General features: G+C 34.2%; 2 protein-coding genes across 2 annotated transcripts; one reads left to right on the top strand and one right to left on the bottom strand.

Annotated features, from left to right (window-relative positions):
• The first annotated feature begins 1,317 nt into the window (after positions 1 to 1,317).
• On the top strand, positions 1,318 to 11,908 carry LOC114727133 (putative SOS response-associated peptidase YoqW). The gene is made up of 8 exons (XM_028913857.1): positions 1,318 to 1,521; positions 1,794 to 1,950; positions 2,463 to 2,548; positions 8,180 to 8,292; positions 8,401 to 8,466; positions 9,250 to 9,353; positions 9,567 to 9,632; positions 11,401 to 11,908. The coding sequence occupies exons 1-8, from the start codon at positions 1,430 to 1,432 to the stop codon at positions 11,770 to 11,772; spliced, it is 1,056 nt and encodes a 351-aa protein (XP_028769690.1). The 5' UTR covers positions 1,318 to 1,429; the 3' UTR covers positions 11,773 to 11,908.
• A 1,055-nt stretch (positions 11,909 to 12,963) lies between these two features.
• Positions 12,964 to 13,245, bottom strand: LOC114727134 (uncharacterized). The gene has a single exon (XM_028913858.1). It carries the CDS (start codon positions 13,222 to 13,224, stop codon positions 12,964 to 12,966), a length of 261 nt encoding a protein of 86 aa, XP_028769691.1. The 5' UTR covers positions 13,225 to 13,245.
• Between the last annotated feature and the right edge of the window lie 8,059 nt (positions 13,246 to 21,304).

The following is a 21,304-nucleotide window of genomic DNA, read 5'->3' as shown; positions in this document are numbered from 1 at the left end:
TCCCAAACTTGTTATTTTATAATCATAACTTGTTATTTTTAAATGTATTGTTGTTATCACCTGGAACAAGAGTAAATGAGTTAACTTATTTTTTTTTTTTTGCATCATAATGTTAACAAAAATTTGTTGGCTCAATAGTCATTCCTTATTTTGGGAAGCATTAGGTTGGGGAATCAAATCCCCCCAACCTCACTTCCCCCACTATTTAAAAAAAAAAGTTGCAAAAAAAAAACAAAGGAAGGCCGCCGGAAGGGACCACCGGCGCTGGATTCTTGTGAGGCAGTGGCTTTCTTTTTAAAAAAAAAAATTAAAGAGGGGTATTTTGGTAATTTGGCCATGATTTCATAATTACAATTTGAGACCGGGTCCCTCATGGTAATTTGGCATATTCAGGTGACCATAGAGTGATTTTGCTAATTCGAGGGTCTTTATTTGTGATTCTCCCTATTTCATTCTCCTCAAAATTATTTTGTTTTAATTGTGGTTTTTTTTAATACTAAGTCAGGTCTTTAATATAAAAACTAATTTAATATTCAATTTATTCTTAAATACTACCCCCGGTCCTTAATATAAGATCATGTTTGACTTTTATTTTGATCCTAAATATAAGTTCCAATCCACTTTGTCTCTCATATTTATGTACTACCTCCAGTCCTTAATATAAGATCCTATTTGATTTTTATTTTTGTCCTAAATATAAGACCCCAATCACTTTGTCTCTCATAATTTATGTATTTTTTTAAGGTAGTTCTTCTAATAATTGTAGTTGTAGCCAATATAGTTTATTAGTAAGGATATTTTAGGAAAGATAACACATATTTATTACAAATAACTAATTTAATTTCTTTTTTTAATCTCCTCAAATTAGTCAACTGAATCTTATAGTTAAGACCGGAGGTAATATAAAACTCTATCTTACTTTATCTCTCATATTTATCTATTTTTACAAAATAATTATTATAATACTTGTACATATTAAAAATTTTACCTAATATATATAATTAGTAAAACATTTTAAAAATAACTAACTTCATAAATATTTTTAATTTATTTAAATTTTTAATTAGTTTTTGTATTAAGAATAGAAATTGGTGTACATCTTTTTCTTTTTCCAGCAATTTTGAGATGGAGTACTCTCAAGGTCAAAGGTCAAAAGTCAAAAGCCCCATGGGTCAATTGCTCGGAGAATCCAAGAGCAACGACAACGTTTTGGTCTTGCAGCTTGGACACGTGGCAGTAGGGTCCACAAGAGCTCGAATCCACAGGGGATTTTCATCTGACGGTCTCCAAGCGGCTTCTATGGAGTGCCTGTAAGCACCGGAAAAATGGCGGAGCACTAGTCTTCCCTCCCTTCCCGCCTTTATTCAGTTGCCCATAGGGACACTTCGGACATTCTTGGGGAATCCAAATCATTTTCTGAGGCAGAGCGATGTGTGGGAGAGCTCGTTGTACTCTGAGAAACGATGACTTCCCTCGGGCTTGTCATCGCAGTGGTGCCGTTCGTTCCGTCAACATGGACCGGTTAGCTTTCTCTTTTTGTTTCCGGATCTTACTTTGCTTTTGAAACTATAAATAATCGGTTATTCTCGCTTTGTTCTTCCAAAAAGAAAATTCTTATTGTTTTTAGTCGTGACTATTTTGTCAACGGTCGAGCAGCCAGTGAAAGAGAAATGAAGTTGGGGATTTTATGTTTGCTGCCACTTTTGTATTCACTTCGTATGGATTCTGAATTTGATTTCGAACTCGCAAGCTATCGAGCGAACTTGTGATATTGAATTTGGACGCATGATCAGGTATAGACCATCATATAATGTATCTCCGGGATATAACTTGCCAGTAGTTCGTAGAGACGATGCATCTGATAGCGAAGGATGTGTTCTTCATTGCATGAAGTGGGGTTTAGTTCCCAGTTTCACCAAGAAAACAGAGAAACCTGATCACTACAAGATGGTAAGTTAATATCTCTTTAATCTGGTTAATTACGGGCAGTAATAATTTCTTTATTTATTTCATATGGAAGGGGATTTGAAGATGAGTCTTCCTCGTAATAGTTGAAGTAGTTCAATCTGAAACCTTCCTGTCATGTCTATGTATAATATCGTTCTAATCATTTCTTCTTTTTTTTTTTTTTTGGTGAATAAACGTTCTAATCATTTCTCATTAGCTTCCTTGTTTATATTTTTAAAAATATGTTTTTATTTTTCCCCCTTTTCTTTTCCTGCAAGCTATGAGCAATTTGCTGTTTTGTCCTTTCTGATATTTTTTGTTGGGAAAATGACATATCTTCGTAGTTTGATACTCCATGGCTTGGTAATATCAGTTTAGTACAAAAAATGTACGATGGTATATGTATCAGGGTGTTCTTGAATAATCCCTAGAGTTCTTTAACTTCAAGAAAAGACAGCAATAAATCATACCCCTTGAGTCGCATGTATTTATATTACTGTGTGTATGTATTTCAGTTCAATGCTCGATCTGAATCCGTTGGTGAAAAAGCTTCATTTCGCCGTCTTCTTCCCAAATGCAGGTGCCTTGTGGCAGTAGAAGGGTATGTTTCAATTATAACCATTTTATGTGTTGGCTAGCGTATTGGGCCTCAATCCTAAGCCCAAGAAGCTTTAATCTAGACCTAGTTTACTTAAATGATTCTGTTTTATTTGTAACCCAGATTATAAGGGATTAGGAAATCGTAGCATTTATGATTTGGGATTAGGATATCATAGCATTTATGATTTTTTGAATTTCCTGATTTTGTGGATCCTCCACCTTGTTTACCTTTATATTTGGGCTTACCCTAATGCCAATAACATGAGATTCTGAATTACCACATGGTATCAGAGCTATGGCTCGAAATACACTTCAGTTTGGCACATATGGTGCCCACCATGGTGGCAGTGAAACCACTAATCTAGAATCGCATGAAACAGAACAACTTGATGCATCTTTGAGCAGAACCAATGGCAGCTCAAACCTTGGAGCTCCTGTCGATGCTACTCCTACTTCAATTGTAGGGCATAAACTAAATGGAGATAACTACTTACAGTGGTCTCAAAGCGTATTAATGTTCATTAGAGGAAAAAGGAAGGAAAAGTATCTGACTGGAGCTGCTGTTCAACCTGCTGCAAATGACCCCAAGTTTGAAACCTGGTACGCAGAAAACTCCATGGTAATGGCTTGGCTCATCAATTCAATGAATCTGGATATTAGCGAAGAATATTTGCTGGCAACTACAGCAAAGGAGATATGGGACTCAGCCAGGGAGACCTATTCTTCAATAGAAAACACTGCAGCCTTATTCCAATTGAAAGGCATGATCAAAGACTTGAAGCAGGGTGATCAAAAGGTGGTGGTATACTACTCAACATTACAGAAAATCTGGCAGCAAATCGATCTGTATGACACTCAGGAGTGGTCATGTGCAGCTGATCGAATGCTGTACAAAAAGTTGCTGGACAGAGAGCGCACATACGAGTTCCTACTTGGTCTGCATCCAAAATTCGAGGACGTCCGTGGGAGAGTCATGGGAACTCGCCCTCTACCATCACTACGTGAAGCCCTAAACATGGTGAAATTCGAGGAAAGTAGAAAATCCCTAACCCAAGGAGTTTTTTCTAACCCTGAATCTTCTGCTTTGGTTGCAAAGAACTCGAATACAGGAGGTCGTGGTAAGCGGTCAAGCAAAGGATGGTGTGATCACTGTAACAGGAGTGGTCATACACGAGAAATATGCTGGAAATTGCATGGGAAGCCTCCAAATGGTAGGGGAAACTCACGACCAGATGCAAAGGGCTATGCTACAAACCCAGATGATCGTAATGATAAAGAATCAAGTTTCCTGAGTGCTGCAGAGGTTGATCACTTAAGGAAGGTGCTTGAAAAATGCAGCCAAGGTAGCATTTTGCCTGAACGCACAGTAACTATGGGTAATTTGGCCCAAGCAGGTAAATATGTCCAAGCAATGAAGGTTACAGCATCAAAACCTAACTCCTGGATTGTGGATTCAGGAGCTACAGACCACATGACAGACAATTTATCCCTATTCAGTGAAATTAAACCCTGTACTGGAATAAACATTAAAATTGCAGATGGGAATCATACCAAGGCTCTTGGAATTGGAACAGTACATGTTACCCCTGAAATAACTCTCTATGATGTTCTTTATGCACCTGGCCTTAAATGCAATCTATTATCTGTGACAAAGGTTACTAAGACTAGAATCTGCACTGTTAACATGTCTGCCACTGATTGTACTTTTCAGGAACTGGGATCAAGGAGGATGATTGGCAATGCTTTGGAGAGTGAAGGGTTATATTATCTTGATGGACAACCAGAGTGCAAGAGGAGGATCATGCTTTCTGCAAGTAGTTCTATTTCTAATAAAGATTTGATGTTACTGCATTGTAGATTAGGACATCCAAGTCTTGATTATATGTTGAAGTTGTTTCCAAATATTCTGAATAAAAAGGATGTACTCCTTCATTGTGACACTTGTCAGATTGCTAAACACACAAGGAACTCCTACTCACCTCAACCATATAAACCCTCACATCCCTTCTCCTTGATACACAGTGATATTTGGGGACCTTCAAAAGTTTTAACACCTTCTAGGGCAAAATGGTTTGTCACATTCATAGATGACCACACACGCACAACCTGGGTGTATCTATTAAAGGAAAAATCTGATCTGTTTACCACCTTTAAACAATTTCACCAAATGGTTAAGACCCAATTCAACACATCTATCAAAATCCTTCGGAGTGACAATGGGAGAGAGTATCTTAGTTCTCAATTCATGCAATACTTAAATGAACAGGGATTATACATCAAACTAGTTGTGTCTACACACCACAACAGAATGGCACTGCAGAACGCAAAAATCGACAACTACTTGAGATTGCTAGAGCCCTTATGATCACTCACAGTGTCCCACACATTTTTTGGGGAGAAGCTATTCTCACAGCCACCTACCTTGCAAATAGACTGCCTTCTAAGACCCTAAAATTCCACTCTCCAATTCACATCCTATCTCAAACCTATCCAAACACCCACCTGCTATCCACTATCCCTCAAAAAGTTTTTGGTTGCGTGGCCTATGTTCACAACTATCATGGAGGCAAACTTGATCCTCAGTCCTTTAAATGCATTTTCCTTGGTTACTCCTCAACCCAAAAAGGCTATAAATGTTACTCACCCACACTCAAGAAACTGTTTGTCTCTATGGATGTAACCTTCGCTGAAGATACCTCTTACTACCCTAAAAGTCCAATTCAGGGGGAGCATCTAGGGGAACTGGACCTTTTAGGAGCCCAATCTCACAAACCTCTGTCTCAAACACACATACCAACCTTACTTGAACCAGAACCTGTGACACACAATCAACCTGAAGCTGAAACGCACCCTGGGATGCAATCTGAATCTGAAATCAGACCTGAAGTCAGTACAATTGATGCTGAAACAGATAATATAATGACAGAAGCTGTTAATAATGGTGAGGTAAGGGAACCAGAAGCAGATTCACAAGATGCAGAAATACACCAGCAGCAAGGAGAAGATAATATAACCCCTAACAATCAAGAGCAAAACCAAGAGTCTGAATCTGAACCAGTTTCTGATGATCTAAGCTGGCCAATTGCAATCAGGAAAGGAGTACGATCATGTACTCAACATCCCATTCAGAGGTTTGTCTCCTATAGCAACTTGTCATCTACTTATAAAGCTTTTGTGGCTAGTGTAGATAGTGAAAAACTGCCAGCCACCTATAAAGAAGCCATTGTGCAACCTAGATGGGAGGAAGCCATAAATGATGAACTCCAAGCAATAGAGAAAAACAGAACCTGGAAGCTGACCAAGTTACCTGAGGGAAAGTCTGTGGTTAGCTCAAAATGGGTGTTTACTATAAAGTACAATCCAGATGGAAGCATAAACAAATATAAAGCCAGGTTGGTAGCTAGGGGATTCACCCAAACTCAAGGTATAGATTATGAAGAGACATTCTCACCGGTTGCAAAACTAAATACCATCAAGGTACTACTCTCTATTGCAGCAAATCTAGATTGGCCATTACATCAATTAGATGTTAAAAACGCTTTCCTCAATGGTGATCTAAAGGAAGAAGTATATATGACTGTTCCAGAAGGAGTGAGAAAGCCAAATGTGCCTAATGTCGTGTGTAGACTTTATAAGTCATTATATGGCTTAAAACAATCTCCAAGGGCCTGGTTTGACAGGTTCACAAATTGTGTGGTGAAATATGGTTTTACACAATGTCAAACTGATCATACATTATTTGTTAAACATGCTGGTAGGAAAATGACAGTCTTGATTGTGTATGTGGATGATATAATTGTGACAGGCAATGATTATGAAGGAATATCAGACCTAAAGAAGTCTCTAGCACAAGAATTTGAGGTAAAGGATTTGGGAAGTCTAAGATACTTTCTTGGAATGGAAGTGGCTAGATCCAAGAAAGGTATTGCTGTCTCACAACGCAAATATACCTTAGATCTTCTAAGGGAGACAGGTATGCTAGGTGCAAGCCCATCCGGAACACCTATGGATACAGCAACAAACTTAGAATTCAAGAAGGATGGTGTCTCTGTGAACAAAGAAAGGTACCAGCGACTTGTGGGAAAATTAATTTACCTCACCCACACAAGGCCTGACATTGCATATCCAGTTGGGGTTGTAAGTCAGTTTTCAAGCAACCCACAAGAGGAACACATGGAAGCTGTATATGGAATTCTAAGGTACTTGAAGATGAATCCTGGAAAAGGGATATTTTTTGAGAAACATAGTTCAAGAGGATTGGAATTATATACTGATGCAGATTGGGGTCGATCTGTGAATGAACGAAGGTCCACTACAGGGTATTTCACCTTCCTATGGGGTAATTTGGTCACTTGGAAGAGCAAAAAACAACCAGTAGTCTCCCGTAGTAGTGCTGAATCTGAGTACAGGGCCTTGGCACTTGGTATATGTGAAGGAATTTGGCTGATATTGCTCTTAAAGGAGCTTAAATTGAAGTTGCAAACCCCAATTCAAGCATGGTGTGATAGTCAATCAGCAATGGAAATTGCAACTAATCCTGTTCAGCATGATAGGACAAAACACATTGAAATCGATAGGCATTTCATCAGGGAAAAAATTCAAGGAGGCATTGTCAACCTCACTTATGTAAAGACAGAGCAACAAGTGGCTGATCTTCTCACCAAACCACTTGACAGAAAGCGATTTGATGAGCTAGTAGACAAGCTGGCGATGCTGGATATCTACTCACCAGCTTGAGGGGGAGTGTTGGCTAGCGTATTGGGCCTCAATCCTAAGCCCAAGAAGCTTTAATCTAGACCTAGTTTACTTAAATGATTCTGTTTTATTTGTAACCCAGATTATAAGGGATTAGGAAATCGTAGCATTTATGATTTGGGATTAGGATATCATAGCATTTATGATTTTTTGAATTTCCTGATTTTGTGGATCCTCCACCTTGTTTACCTTTATATTTGGGCTTACCCTAATGCCAATAACATGAGATTCTGAATTACCACATTATGAAATCACAATATTTTATTATTGTCGGCTTTTGCATGAACTAGAAATACTTCCTATTTATTGAATAATTCTTTCAAAATCCTGTTGATGTCTCCTCTAAGGCTTTGATATTGTGGTATGCATTTCAAATTTTGAGGTATAGATAAGATCTTGCTTTATTAATTGCCTTTCAAGTCGATTTTGAATTAATAAGTTTCATCATAGTTGAAGTCATAGCTGGCTGGTCTGGTGGTTAATTTTGATATTCATCCTTATAGTCCCTGAGCAGCTGCACTGAGTTATAGGTATCGGAATGCATTTCCATGTTTGGTTTGTCTTTTTGTCCATTTTTGAGCTGGCAACAAAACGATATCAAGGATGAATCTTTACGAAGAATGATTGAGAGGAAAATTTCATACTGCAACCTTTTATTCCTGAATGCATACGTCATATAGTCTGTTAGTAGAAGTAATAGCCTGATAGTAAATATAACCAGAAAACAGAAATAAAAACATAGTTTACACGTATAAAACTAAATGTGTCGTGTAGGTAGGTATATTATATGCATTTTCTACTTACTTATCATTGTAGTCTATTGTGTTTCTGATGGTTCCATTCTCTCGACCGAGACTTATATATGCATATATTTAAGATTTTATGAATGGAAGAAAGGTGGATCAGGAAAACAGCCCTACTGCGTTCACTTCAAAGATGGACGCCCTCTTGTCTTTGCTGCTCTTTATGATTCTTGGCAAAATTCTGAAGGTAAGAGTCCTGAAGAAAGATGAAGAATGAGATTTGCATTTTATCTCAGGAGCGACAATATATATATTGCTTACTTTTGGATAAAGATAGCAATATTCTTTTCTGCAGGTGAGATGCTTTATACATTCACTATTCTCACAACCTCGTCATCTTCATCCCTGCAGTGGCTGCATGGTAAGTGGTGCACTCCACTCCTGCGCGTTGACATGGCATAAAATTTTATTTCCTTGGCTTTGAAAACACTATGTATGTTCAAATGATATAAGAAATCAATAGCAACCCCTTATTATGATTGTAAGCCTATGACTTTAAGATAGTCTGCAAGTTGTCCTTGCATGAAATTTTATCAGCAAATATTGGAGGTTAATTCTCTTGCATATTATTCTATTTCTCCCTAGTGATTTTTTCCATGCCGTGTTCCCCAGTGGCGTTTTCCTGTGCTATCATCTTATTCTATATGTAACAAGTCCATTCTTCTTGGACATTTTGGTCAGACCCAAAAAAGAAAATCTACATTATTTTTCTCCTGTAATTACTTTGCTAGAAATTCGGATCTCTATCTCTGTTCTTAGAGAAGGAACTATAACTTTCATAAGTTATACAAGATCTTTGGAGGATTCTATTGATACATCTCTTTTGCAGCTTATTAGCTTATTTTGCTTTCTTGGTCTTGGAAAAATTCCGTGTACTTTGTGTGCTCTTTTTATGTTTTGTAAAATGAAACACTTTGCTTATCTAAAGAACACAGTAATACGAAGTCCAATGTACATTGAACCAACGGATGTCACTTAATCCTTTGGTTCTCATGAGTTCGAATTGCTTGGCAGTTGGCATATCTTTAGATATATTGATTTACTCATACCACTGTCGTAGGGAAATTTCATCTTTTGCTAGAGAATCATTACCTTAATGACTATGTCTTACATACGTTGACTATATTTTTATGTGCCTTTGTAGATAGAATGCCTGTTATTTTAGGTGACAAGTGTTCTGCTGATTCCTGGCTAAACAATTCTTCCAATTACAAGGCATTGCTCAAGCCATATGAGGAATCTGATTTGGTATGAACTTTTGCAATGAGAATTTGAGGCAATAAATGACTTTTCCATGTTTCTCTCTTTTTCTCTCTTTTCTCGGGATGAGAGTTGTAGTTGTTGTCTTTGTGAAAGGAAATTTTTTTCCTTTCTTGACATGAAAGCTATAAAATATAGTTATTTAATTATTACAACTGCTGCTGCTGCTATTGTTGGTATTCCAAATTCTTTAATCTGCAGGCTTGGTATCCAGTCACACCTGCAATGGGCAAGCCATCTTTTGATGGACCTGAGTGCATAAAAGAGGTGCGTCCTGTTAAATTTCGTTTGATATGGAGATTACTTGTTAGAATATGGAAAATAGAAGTAGAAATAGGGAAAAGGGGGAAGAGAGAGAAGAGAAAGAGGAGAGAAGAAGAACTCTAGAGCCAGAATCTGTAATTCTAGAAAAGAGAGAACAAGAATGAAAGAAATAGAGAGAAAAGAAGAAAGGAAGAGGGAGAGACTAGAACCAGAATCTAATTCTAGGGAAACAGAGGAGAAAGTTAGGAAACTGTATAATCATTCATTTATCCACGTCATTGATAGAATACATGTCTAATATTTACAGCCTAATACAGTAACTGCAAATAACTGCTCTTTTCTAAACATGTAAAACTGACATTAACTGACATTATCTTAAAATAACTGACATAGGACATTTGTAAAACTGACACTAACTTAAAATAACTGACATAAGACACTTATGATGGTTAATACAAAATCACATAATAGACATAAAACATAAAACATAATAATAGTGAAGGGTGCTAGTTCCTATCATTACTAGTTAGAGAAAACTCCTAGAATTGGATATCTCAAATATGGTTGATAGCATTGGATTCAAACCTTTAGTTTGGTAAACAAGGCACCTAGAATTGAATCCAAGCCTGCTATTGCATTAGTTTGCGTATTTTTTTTATTTGTAGTGCTTTTAATTTCTCCTTTGTAGACTGGAAAATAAAATGCATAGAATTGCCAAATATTGCGCTCTTTTGTTCCGTAAAGTAGAAATTTGCTGAGAGGCAAAGTTTTGGCCAGTAGTTGGATGCATACAGGTCATCCAGAAAGCCTTGATAACAATGTTCTTGTTGTTTAACTAAAATAAAATATGCTCCCCTTTTTCTTTGTGGAATTATTTATTGTCAATGATGTGTATGGGACCCATGTTATAGTTCGGAGTTAAGCTTAAGTAGTTAGGTAAGTTAAGTAGGGATTTGGATAGTGTTACAAGTTTGACTATTTTCTTTCTTCTTGTGTTAAACTAAAAAACATCCCATGCATTGTTGAAGGGGCGACATACAATTCTGCATAATTTAATTACAATCAATTATCCATATTTAAATATCAAAATCAACTTGACTATTATTTTATTACATTCCTGTTCTTAATATAAGAGCTAATTAAGAGTTGGATTTATTTATAAATATAATATATCAATCCATTTGTTTCCTAAATTTATAATTTCTTTCTTAAAGTATCTATTAATTGTAAAGAGTTTCCATCAAAGAGTACTTCCGATGCATATAATTAAAAAAGGTAATTTAGGAAAACCAACACATATTTATTGCAAATAACCAACTTAACTAATTTTCTTAATATCTCCAAATTAGTTATCAAATTATATTAAAAACTGGAGGTACCACCAGGGTGTATATAGTATTAATATGAAAAAATTTAGCACTATCTTCCAAAGCAATCACGGGAAGTAAAAATGTTAATTGTTACATACAAGTCAAAATTAACATCTAAAAGCCACGTAATTAGCATGTCACTTGTCATGCAAGGTACAAAAAAAAAAAGGAAGATGATGGAGACATAGAATAGAAGTATTATCATGTAAAATGGCATGACTTCAGAAGCTAATCTTAAGTTATATCTAAGACCATCATTTTTTTCTTCGGTAATGCTTGGGCAATTATTGTTGGGGGATTTATGTGTAGTCCCCCCCCCCCCCAAAAAACAAGAAAACGTAGTTGATTGATCATAATGATATGTAGGATGTTCAAACTTCTCATAGTCCCTTGTTTCTCAGATTCAGCTAAAGACAGAAAGGAATGCTTCGATTTCTAAGTTCTTCACAAAAAAAGGAGCTGAAGACTCAAAGCCAGAGCAGAGAGTACCAAGTGATGAACCTGTCAAAACTGAAAAGCTGCCAAAAACCCAGAAGGAGGAGCCTGAAACTGGGGAGGGAGATGATGACAAAAAAACCGGAGAATGTAACTATGATAAAGATGATGCAGCAAAGCACCACATCAAGCGTGATTATGAGGCTTTTAAGGCAGATTCAGAGCCAGCTTCTCATGAAACTGCTCAGGAGAGCACAAGTCCTGTGAAGAAAAAGGAAGTGAAGAATGCTGCGGATGATAAACAATCATCCTTATTTTCATACTTCGGAAAATGCTAATCTAGCTTGCTGTTGTGTTAAGATTTCTATGTTTGTTTTGTTTTATCAATGATGTGAATCATGAAATGTCGCTTTATTTTGGTTGGTGTAGGCACATTCAGGAACGCTTCTTACTATAATATTCCTCTAATCTTAATGTGGGGCCTCTAATCTGTGGTTAACATTCGAGATCTGACAGAACAGCTCCCCCCCCCCCCCTCGTGGGTTCAATGAATTTTCCAAGTTCTTTCTCATAATTTTGAAGTCTGTAAATGATGCATCCCTGAAAGTATTACTCCCAACGACAGGTAGATTATTATCTGTCGCAAACCGCCCTTGCTTGCGAGTAACTTTCCGTCAACTTCTTTAACTAATTACCCGGAAGTGTGTAAAGATTCGTTAAGATGCTAGCGCGCGCGCTAAGGCATGCGTACCAGAGCACAAATGCAATTATATGACAACGCAACAATTTATATGTAATTTGAAGTTAATTTGAAGTGCTTTATTCATATCTAATAAGAGGGTATTTGAATAGAAATCAAAGTATAGTTTTAAAAATACTTTTACGGTGTACGAAATAAATATATAGAAGAGTTTGTTTCGTTTTACAAAAAAGTGTTTCTGAAAAACACGCGTATAGATTATTATTTGCATATGTAAATTGATATTTGGGTTCATTAAAACACTTTTTGAAAGTCTAACCTAGTCAAATTAACTTGTGTATTATATTTATATGCATTTTTTTGGGTTAAAATGTAAATTTTTTTCACTCGAGAATGATCAGTACCTGGAAATTTTTTTAAGATACAAATTTGTTTCAAAGATTTAAAATTATAATAATATTACCTCTTATTATTAAAAAAAAAACTAATACGGATCATTAAAATAATAATGTTAACTGTTAAAATTTTTAACAGCAAAAGTAACATTGTTGTAATATTAAATTTTTAGAATAAATTTACACCTAAAAAAACTTTTAGGTGGCTAGTATTCTTAAGTGAAAATTTTTGCGATAAATTTGTACCTCACCCTTTTTTTTTTTCTCCATAAGTTTTAATGGCCCTGGAAAACGCACGGAGGGTAAAAATTAAAAGAAAAAGAAGATGATCAATATATAGATATTATAACATTTTACATGAGCGACAGCAGTTAAAATGAAATTTCTGGGTTTCTCCTCTTTTTTCTTCCTCCATAATGAACCCTTTCTTGTGATCAACAAAGGGGAAAGAGCTGGGGACGCAGTAATGGCAGATACCTACAATATACCTCAATGAACTGTCCCTTTGGAGCAATCTCCATTATCATCTTCTTCAACATCCTCAGAGGCCCCATGACCCCCCACTGAACCACCGGCCGTGATCCAAGGCAGAACCCCCGCCGTCGATTCCCCAGCCGTATAGTGCAGCCTCGCCGTCGCCGGAGCCGCCTCCGAGGAAGACACCACCCAGCCAACAACGCAGAGCTTGAAATCATTGATATGGCTCTACTGCCTCTCTTAAGCATATTTGATATGATTTAGCCGATACAGAATCGTGGGTAAGTAATGTATATATAACGTGAAAAGGATAGTTCTGTTGATAATGATGATGAAGATCATAATGGAAGCAATTATAACAATCGTAATGCTTTAGGAATAATCCTGGTGTGCAAAATATTAAAGTAAGGCCCTCAAAGAAACTCTTATTTTTCTCTACTGGTATAGGGCTATGGTAGTCATCATTGTGAAGAGTAGGCTCAAGGTCTTTTTAAATCGTTTTCGAGCTAAAAAGAGGTTCGATCGCAGATTGTATATGCCTCAGTCTCTATTATTTTAACACTTACTGTGCATTGTTATCATCGATATCATATCAATAATATTACTTTCAGTTATAATTATAAGATCTCATTTATATACAAACAAGATCTTATATTTTAAATATAAAACCCCAATCCACTTTGTATCTCATATTTACTCAATTTTTTTCCAAAATAGTCTTTCTACTAATTATAGTTCTAGTCAATACACTTGATTAGTAAAGATATTTTAGGAAAGGCAATACCTATTTAGGACAAATAACTAACTCAACTTACTTCTTTAATCTCCTCAAATTAATCAACTGGTTCTTATAATTAGGATCAGAGGTAGTAATTAGTATCGGAAGTAGTATATTAGTCTTATTTCAGAAGCTGGTTGATGGTTCTTTATGAACATCGGTTTTGGCTAGCTTTATACATGCAACAAACTTTATTCTCCTAAATCAAGCTGGTTACATGAATCGCACAATAATACTATATACTGTTAATGACCAAATCTTTGATAAATTTTTAAACAAGCGATTTACGTTAACCTTATAAGAGTTATAAAAATAATTTGGATAAATTAAGAAATGTAAATAAATTACTTAATTTTATTAAATATGACATAACCTTTATAAAATGCTCATATGTAACATTAAATTATATATTAATTTATAATGTAAATAAATTAATTTAAAAAATAATAAATATAAAAAATAAAATAAATTAAAATTTTATATAAAGAATCAAAATTAATTTTTTAATCAACTCGTATATGCCAGTATCTTAAAGCAAAACATCATTGACTACTATTACATCACTGTAGATTTTGTTGACTTAGGTGCTGTTAAAATTTTTGTATAGATTCTTCAGCCAAGTAGGTTGAGCCTAGGTAGCTACAACTAATAATTGTCATTCCAAATTTTAAATGCAGATTATTTTTTAATCAATGAATAAATAAATTAACGTTGCTTGCATTCTAGAAGAAGCCACTTGAGGATCTTTACTTTCTTTTAAAAAGTGATGATGCCAGTGACGGTTTAAAAAATATATAGGTGTAAGTTCATGTGATATATGATAGTGCTTTTGAGTTATAATAATTAAAATACAGATACTAATCATATGACATGACTTATAGACTATAATTATGGATTGGCCTAGACGATATGATATGTATTTAATGGTTCGTTGTCTAAAAATCTTATACTGAGAGAAGTTTTTTTTTTTTTTTTTGTACATATTGAGATTTTTTTTTTGGTACATAAATTTTAGGAAAAGGGTTGGGCTCATCCATGATCCAAGAACAGGACAGGATAAGGCATCTAACACTTGATCCACTGAGATTTGTCCCTACAGGTACAAAAACATGACAAGCAAACCTTTTTTTTTCTAGTTCAAGAGGTGGGAATTTCCCAACTTCACTATACTGTGGTGATGCATTTCCCAGAGCTACGATTAGAGTCATAACAAAATGACACTTCTTAAAATCGAACCCCTTCTTTTTAGTAAGAGAGTCTGACCCTTTCACCAGCTGAACCAACAGACGAGGAGTCATTGAGGGAATTAATTCAATTAAAAGGTGTATACTTATTAGTTTATCATGGTTGGGCCATATTTCAATCTTGTTTTTTTTTTGGTAGAACTGAGCCAGATTTCTATCTTGAGATGTTCCATTTCGGGTGAACTGGAGCCCAACTTAGGTGGAGCCCGATTTCAGGCATGTTTAAACATTGTTTTTTTTTTTTTCCCCCTCTCCTCTGAAGGCCTTTTGTTTTTGGTGAAAAGTTCTATCGATCAATTTTCCGCCTAAGCGGATCAAGGGGTACTGATTCCGACCCTCCGTCGGGAGCACCAAAAATATTGCAAATTTTTGGCGATAAAGAGAAAGAAAAGCCGAAACCCAGAAGCGAAAGTGCAAAACAAGAGGGAAACTGAGGGGAAAAAATAACATGAGAAACCAATATTCAAATATCTTTTGAGTGGGGAATTAGTTTCAATGCTTATCGTAATGATGAGATTTGTACTTGTTCAAATATAATTTCAACAGTCCAAACACAGAATTTTCAATTAATAATTTTCAAATTTAAAAAAATTGAAAAATAGATAGTTAAGAGAGTATTTTTATTTTAAATTTTGTACACATTAAAATAACTTTTTTAAAAAATAGAAGTAAAAAAATATAAAATTAAACCTAAATTATCCAAATTAAATATAGATTGCGGGTGCTGGCCAAAAAAAAAAAAAAGACCGCATGTGGTACAGATGACTTCTTGGTACTCTTCAGTCCCCTTAGTACTGAAACTTATTTTCCAAAAGAGATATCACATTTAATAATGAACAGTATTTTAAATAAAATTGTCTCTAAAAAAGAGAAAAAAAATGCCCGTGGGAACCAAAAAAAAAAAGAGTAAAAGAAAAGAGAAGGACTTGAACATGGGGACCAGGAAAGAAAAGAGTGAGCAATATACATTGAATGGTGGCTGTGGAGATATATAGATATACACGAGGACAAAATAAAAGTGGAGACTCAAACTAAGAATCCCGCATGTGTATTATGAAAACAAATACACTATATACAGGTCCTGTTTATTATCACGATTATAAAATTTTTTTTATATTTACTTTATATTCTGTAAATTATTTTTTTTTTTTTGTAAGAAAATTTTAGGAAGGGGTTTGGGCTCAACCCAATCCAAGGGCAGGGCAACTAACCCCGCTCCACGGGCCCACGGACCAGGTAGGAGAGTACACATGCTTCACAAGGCTGCAAAGATGCCTCCCCAAGCGCCGCGATGGAGGCACAACAAAGTGCCACTCCCAAGAATCGAACCCGTGCCAAAGCGGACAACCAGGCACTAAGTTCAACCCCCTCGCCACTGAACCCACGGACGATGGGTTGTAAATTATAATTAAAAAAAACTATTTAAAATCTATTCCAAACGGCCCATAATGATCTAATATCAGCCCCGCGGGGTCGCAGTGTGAAGACGTGTTAGCTGGCTATCCAGAGCAGCGAGGATGGGCCAGCCTGATTCTCACGCCAATGGGCAGAATTAGTTAGTGAGTCAGTGGCCCAAAAAACAAGCTCTGCAAAAAGGTCCTTTGTCCTTTTTTCAATCGCCCAATGAAGTGGTTTGTCTTACAAATTACAGTACATGTATGTTTGTGTGTAAATATGTATGTATATTAAGTACCTCATAGAATAATAAGTGAATAAGTACCTCATGAGAGGGCCTTCATGATATACATATTGACTATAACAGTGTTGCCACTATCAGTTTCAACCAGGACAAGGCCATATCATGGTGCCAAATTGCAGGTTCCACTTTGCTTTAGCTGCTTCAAGCATAAAGCTTGTTGCTTCTGTAATATCCAAACAGAAGTAGGAAATGAATGCTGGTTCCTAGAAAACCATACCAAATTAAACCCCTCTAATTAGGGAAGCACTTGAATGGCTAATAATTGATAGAAGCTTAGTTGGAGTGAAGATAATACTCCTCCGATCCTTAATATAAGACCTATTTAACTAATTTAATTAGATTGAGGAAGTTAGAAAAGTTAGTTAATTATAAAAAATATGAAATGTTTTTCCTAAAATACTATAATTATCTTTCTTAATATTCTCATCCATCTCTTCCTTTTTTACTTGATTATACTTGAGGGAGTTTTAATAAGAGTAATTTAGAAAAAAAAACTTATAAATATGAGAAATAGGTCTTATATTTACGACTAAAATTAATTTAATAATTAGATTTTATATTAAGAATTAGAGGAGTATAAAAATAAGTGTGACTGTGAAGGTGAGGTTTATTTATGCAATTTCTAATGGATTTGCTTCGTTCAGACAATAGACAGAGATACAGACACAGACATCAGAGAGAGCATAATTGTTCTGCTTTAATTGATATCTCAAAGGGACTCTAAAGGGGTGTTTGGATAGAAACCAAACTATGGTTTCAAAAGTGATTTTACGATTTACGAGATAAATATGTAGAGAAATTTATCTCGATTTGTGAAAAAATATTTCTGAAAAGTACTTTTTAGGATATCCAAACACCTCCTAATTTGTATACAAGCCTCAAACCAAAAGTCCAAAAGCACTTTTGCGTTCATTGGAAAGAAGGCTGTGGGGGGCGGGCCGGGCCAAGCCATTCGGCTCTTCTTTTATTTACGCAGCTTGCGGAAAGCATTCTCTCCGGTCTCCAGATATAAGAAGGTCCAAATGCAGAGGGGAAAACAAAAATTTTAACAAATCTTATTTTATATATAAGACCCACATATGAAACATTTTTTAACATTTTTTGTGAGAATTATTAACTTTCAGTGAAAGCCCATTTTCTACTAAAAAAAAAGTTAAAATACAAATTTGTTCTAAAAGTTTTTACTTGAAAGCATTAGATATCTAAAAAAAATTTGAGAGCAAATTTTTCCTTAAAAGTTTAAAATTACAATAATTTTGCCTCTTATCGTTAAAAAACTAACGATAACCATTAAAATAGTGACACTGACCGCTAATATTTTTAATAGTATAGAACAAAATCTTTGCAATTTTAAAACTTTGAGATAAATTTGTACCCAAAAAAAAAACTCGGGTACCAATCACTAACAAAAAAATTTTGGACAAATTTACACCTTGACCTTGTTACGAATGGTTTCACATATTTTTAAACCTCTCATTTTACAACTAACTTGACATGTTAAGTGAAAAAAATTATTAAATTGACCAGTTTATGGTTTAATAATAACAAGTCCAACATCTGCACATTCAAACATGTTAACAAATGACATTTTCAAATTGACAAGTAAAACCTATTGGAATGACTGTAAAAGTGAAAATTTGTCAAATTTTAAGGCAGAATTAATAAAATTTAAGATTTTTCAAATATGTTAGACTTACAAATAAAGCTAGATGAGTAAAAAAAATTTAAATTAATAAATCCAAGTTAACAGTTTTTAAGAAGTAAAATTTGGCACGATCAAGCATGCTTACAAGTTTATTATGAATATAATATTTTGAAATATTTAATTGAAAATCATTAATAGCCCAAATTGCTCAACGACTGAAATTACCCCAAGGCAACTTCGAAGAATTTCTAACCTCAAGTTACGCGGTTTTACTTTAAAAAAAATAAATGAATTTTTATTCTAAACCTACTTCCATGAGAATTTAATGTAATTCTATTTTTGTGAATTTGTTAACGGTAACAGACTAAAAATAATGACGAACGATTGATTGTAATTCAGTACTAACAGTTTATGCAATAGAGAATTTGATTCAGTGCGAAGGATGTGAATGTCTGACGCCTCTAAACAACTTTGACCTTTTCTTTCTTTGTTGGCATGAGAGGATAAATTATTTTCCTATTAGAGACAATATTATCGGATATTAAATATGAGTAACTCTCCTAATAAAAATTTAAATCTTAATTTGTTACATTATAAAAGATTAACTCATTTCGCTAGACACGACCTGATTAGTTGTACATTGTAATGACAAATATAGGTTCGTTCTCTTAAATAGGATGGTAACATTTTGCATTTGTCTAACAATTTAGGGGGTGTTTGGATGAGGCAAAACCATGGTTTGCAAAATAGCTTCTAGAGAATAGATTCTGGAGAGAATAGATTTTGAAAGAATAGATTTTCTGGAAAAGTGATTCTGATAAAGTGAGAGTGTTTGAATAATTATTGTCAGAAGTGTTTTTTGATATGTAGAAATTATTAAAAAGGACATAAGTTTAAATGATAATTACATATAATATATATTTCATAATATATGTTTATTTGAAGTAATAAATTTATTAATAATATATATTTTGGCAACATAATAAATATGGCATAAATAATATAAATAATAAGAAATTAGTGTGTGTATATATTAATAAAATAAATAAATATGTTTTTAGAAAAATGATTTATTTTGTCAAATAATTGTACCCCTTGAGCTGAATGAGTACCCCCCCGCGTGCTGAATGAGTACCCCCCTCCCCCCGCGTGCTTGTTCCCTCTGTGAGCTGACCGTTGAAGCCAATAATTGTCCCTCCTCAGAAGCTACGCCCCGCCTGTTTATCTGGAACCAAGGTTTTGCCCAAAACCTTGGTTTTAAAAAAAATGGGGGGTGTTTGGCAAAAAAGCCAAACACCCCCTTAATGCATTTTTTATTTTTATCATAATTAATTACTTTTTTCATATATTTCGGCTCCATTCTCACTTACTCCTTTTCTTACTTATTATTGTAACACCTTGATATCCACATATGTGACAAAATATTTTATTTAAAAGTTCATATGTATTTCTAATACTTTAAACAGGTCATAATTTCAAAGTATTTTTCTAACATAACATGATAAACGATCAAAATCTTATAGTTATGACAAATAAAAATATAACATAACATGTGTTTGAGAAGTACAGAAGTCTTCATGACTTACTCTATTGGTGCCTTTCCTTAATTTCTATTAGATTCTTCGCTTGAAAATGTTAATATAAGGGATGAGACTTAACTTTTCAATAACTATAGAAATTCTAACCTACACACGCAAACTATATATGACAAACAAAAATCCGTTTATATGTGTATATTTATATTTATGTATGAAAATCATGGATTTATACATTCAACTCAATTTTTTTTTTAAATTTAACAATATACCAACACCATCTTTCTAATATATCCAAAATAATATAATATGCGACCTCCCTTGTATCACCGTTCATCCTTATACCTCTGATTAGAGCCATAGGCTAATACATAGTTCAATAGGAACTAATCCATTTTACTAAAGTATTCCAAGCTCAACGACACTAGAAGTATATCCGGTCAAAAATATAGAGCTCAATTTCGGACTATAACTCCCCTCCTTTGCAAATAAAATAAGGAAGTGTCACATGTCCCATAACTCCAATAAATTTCTGACCAAAGGAAAACATGAAAAAAGGGGCCTTGACAAATTTCATCCACTGTGTACCAAGTGATGACGTACCACGTGGTAATTTTATATCCATACAAATATCCTTCTATCTTTAGCCTAACAGTGCATATGTCATATACAGATAATGTTATATTAAAAATACATCCTCAAATATATCATTAAAAATAAGCGAGTAATAAAATTTCTGTACTATTTAACAGCAAACCATGATAATTCCATAGCTATCAATATATTTAAATATTAATCATAATTAATAGCAATAAATATTAACAAAATCAAGTACCATATCAAAACATTTATTTGAAAAATCATAATATTATATTTCAGTATGATACAAAAATTAATAAATCCATAATATAATCATACACAATTGACATTTACATAAAAGAATTTTCATAGTTACTTATTACTCTTTACCTTACAAATAATCACATAATGATTACTCCAAAATTCTCAAAAGTCTATAAAAATTGCATATAAATATTTATTAATACAAAACCCAAAACTATTTTAAAACTACTCTAAAATTTTAAAACTACCCTCTACACTAAAATTACAAAAGTATATTAACTCTGATAATTGATATAATATTATTTTGAAAATATAATTTACATAAGACTATTTAAATTTAATAACTAAAGTCAATATTTTTTATTATCCAAAATCTAAATATTTCATATTAAAATCTCGATTATTTATTATAGTCTCATTGTAAATTTTTCTCAAATCAAACAGCTCTTTTGGATTATAAATAAACTATAACTTTATCTAATTTCATAAATTCTTAATTTACAATTTTTCAAGCCTTCAGAAATTATTTTAAAAATATATCTTTAACTTATTTA

The sequence above is a fragment of the Neltuma alba genome, unplaced genomic scaffold, assembly GCF_004799145.2.
Source record: "Neltuma alba isolate B1F8T4 unplaced genomic scaffold, ASM479914v2 tig00012451_pilon, whole genome shotgun sequence".
In the NCBI taxonomy this organism is placed as follows: Eukaryota; Viridiplantae; Streptophyta; class Magnoliopsida; order Fabales; family Fabaceae; genus Neltuma; species Neltuma alba.
Note: the sequence above shows the minus strand (reverse complement) of the source record. Positions and strands in the feature narration are given on the sequence as shown.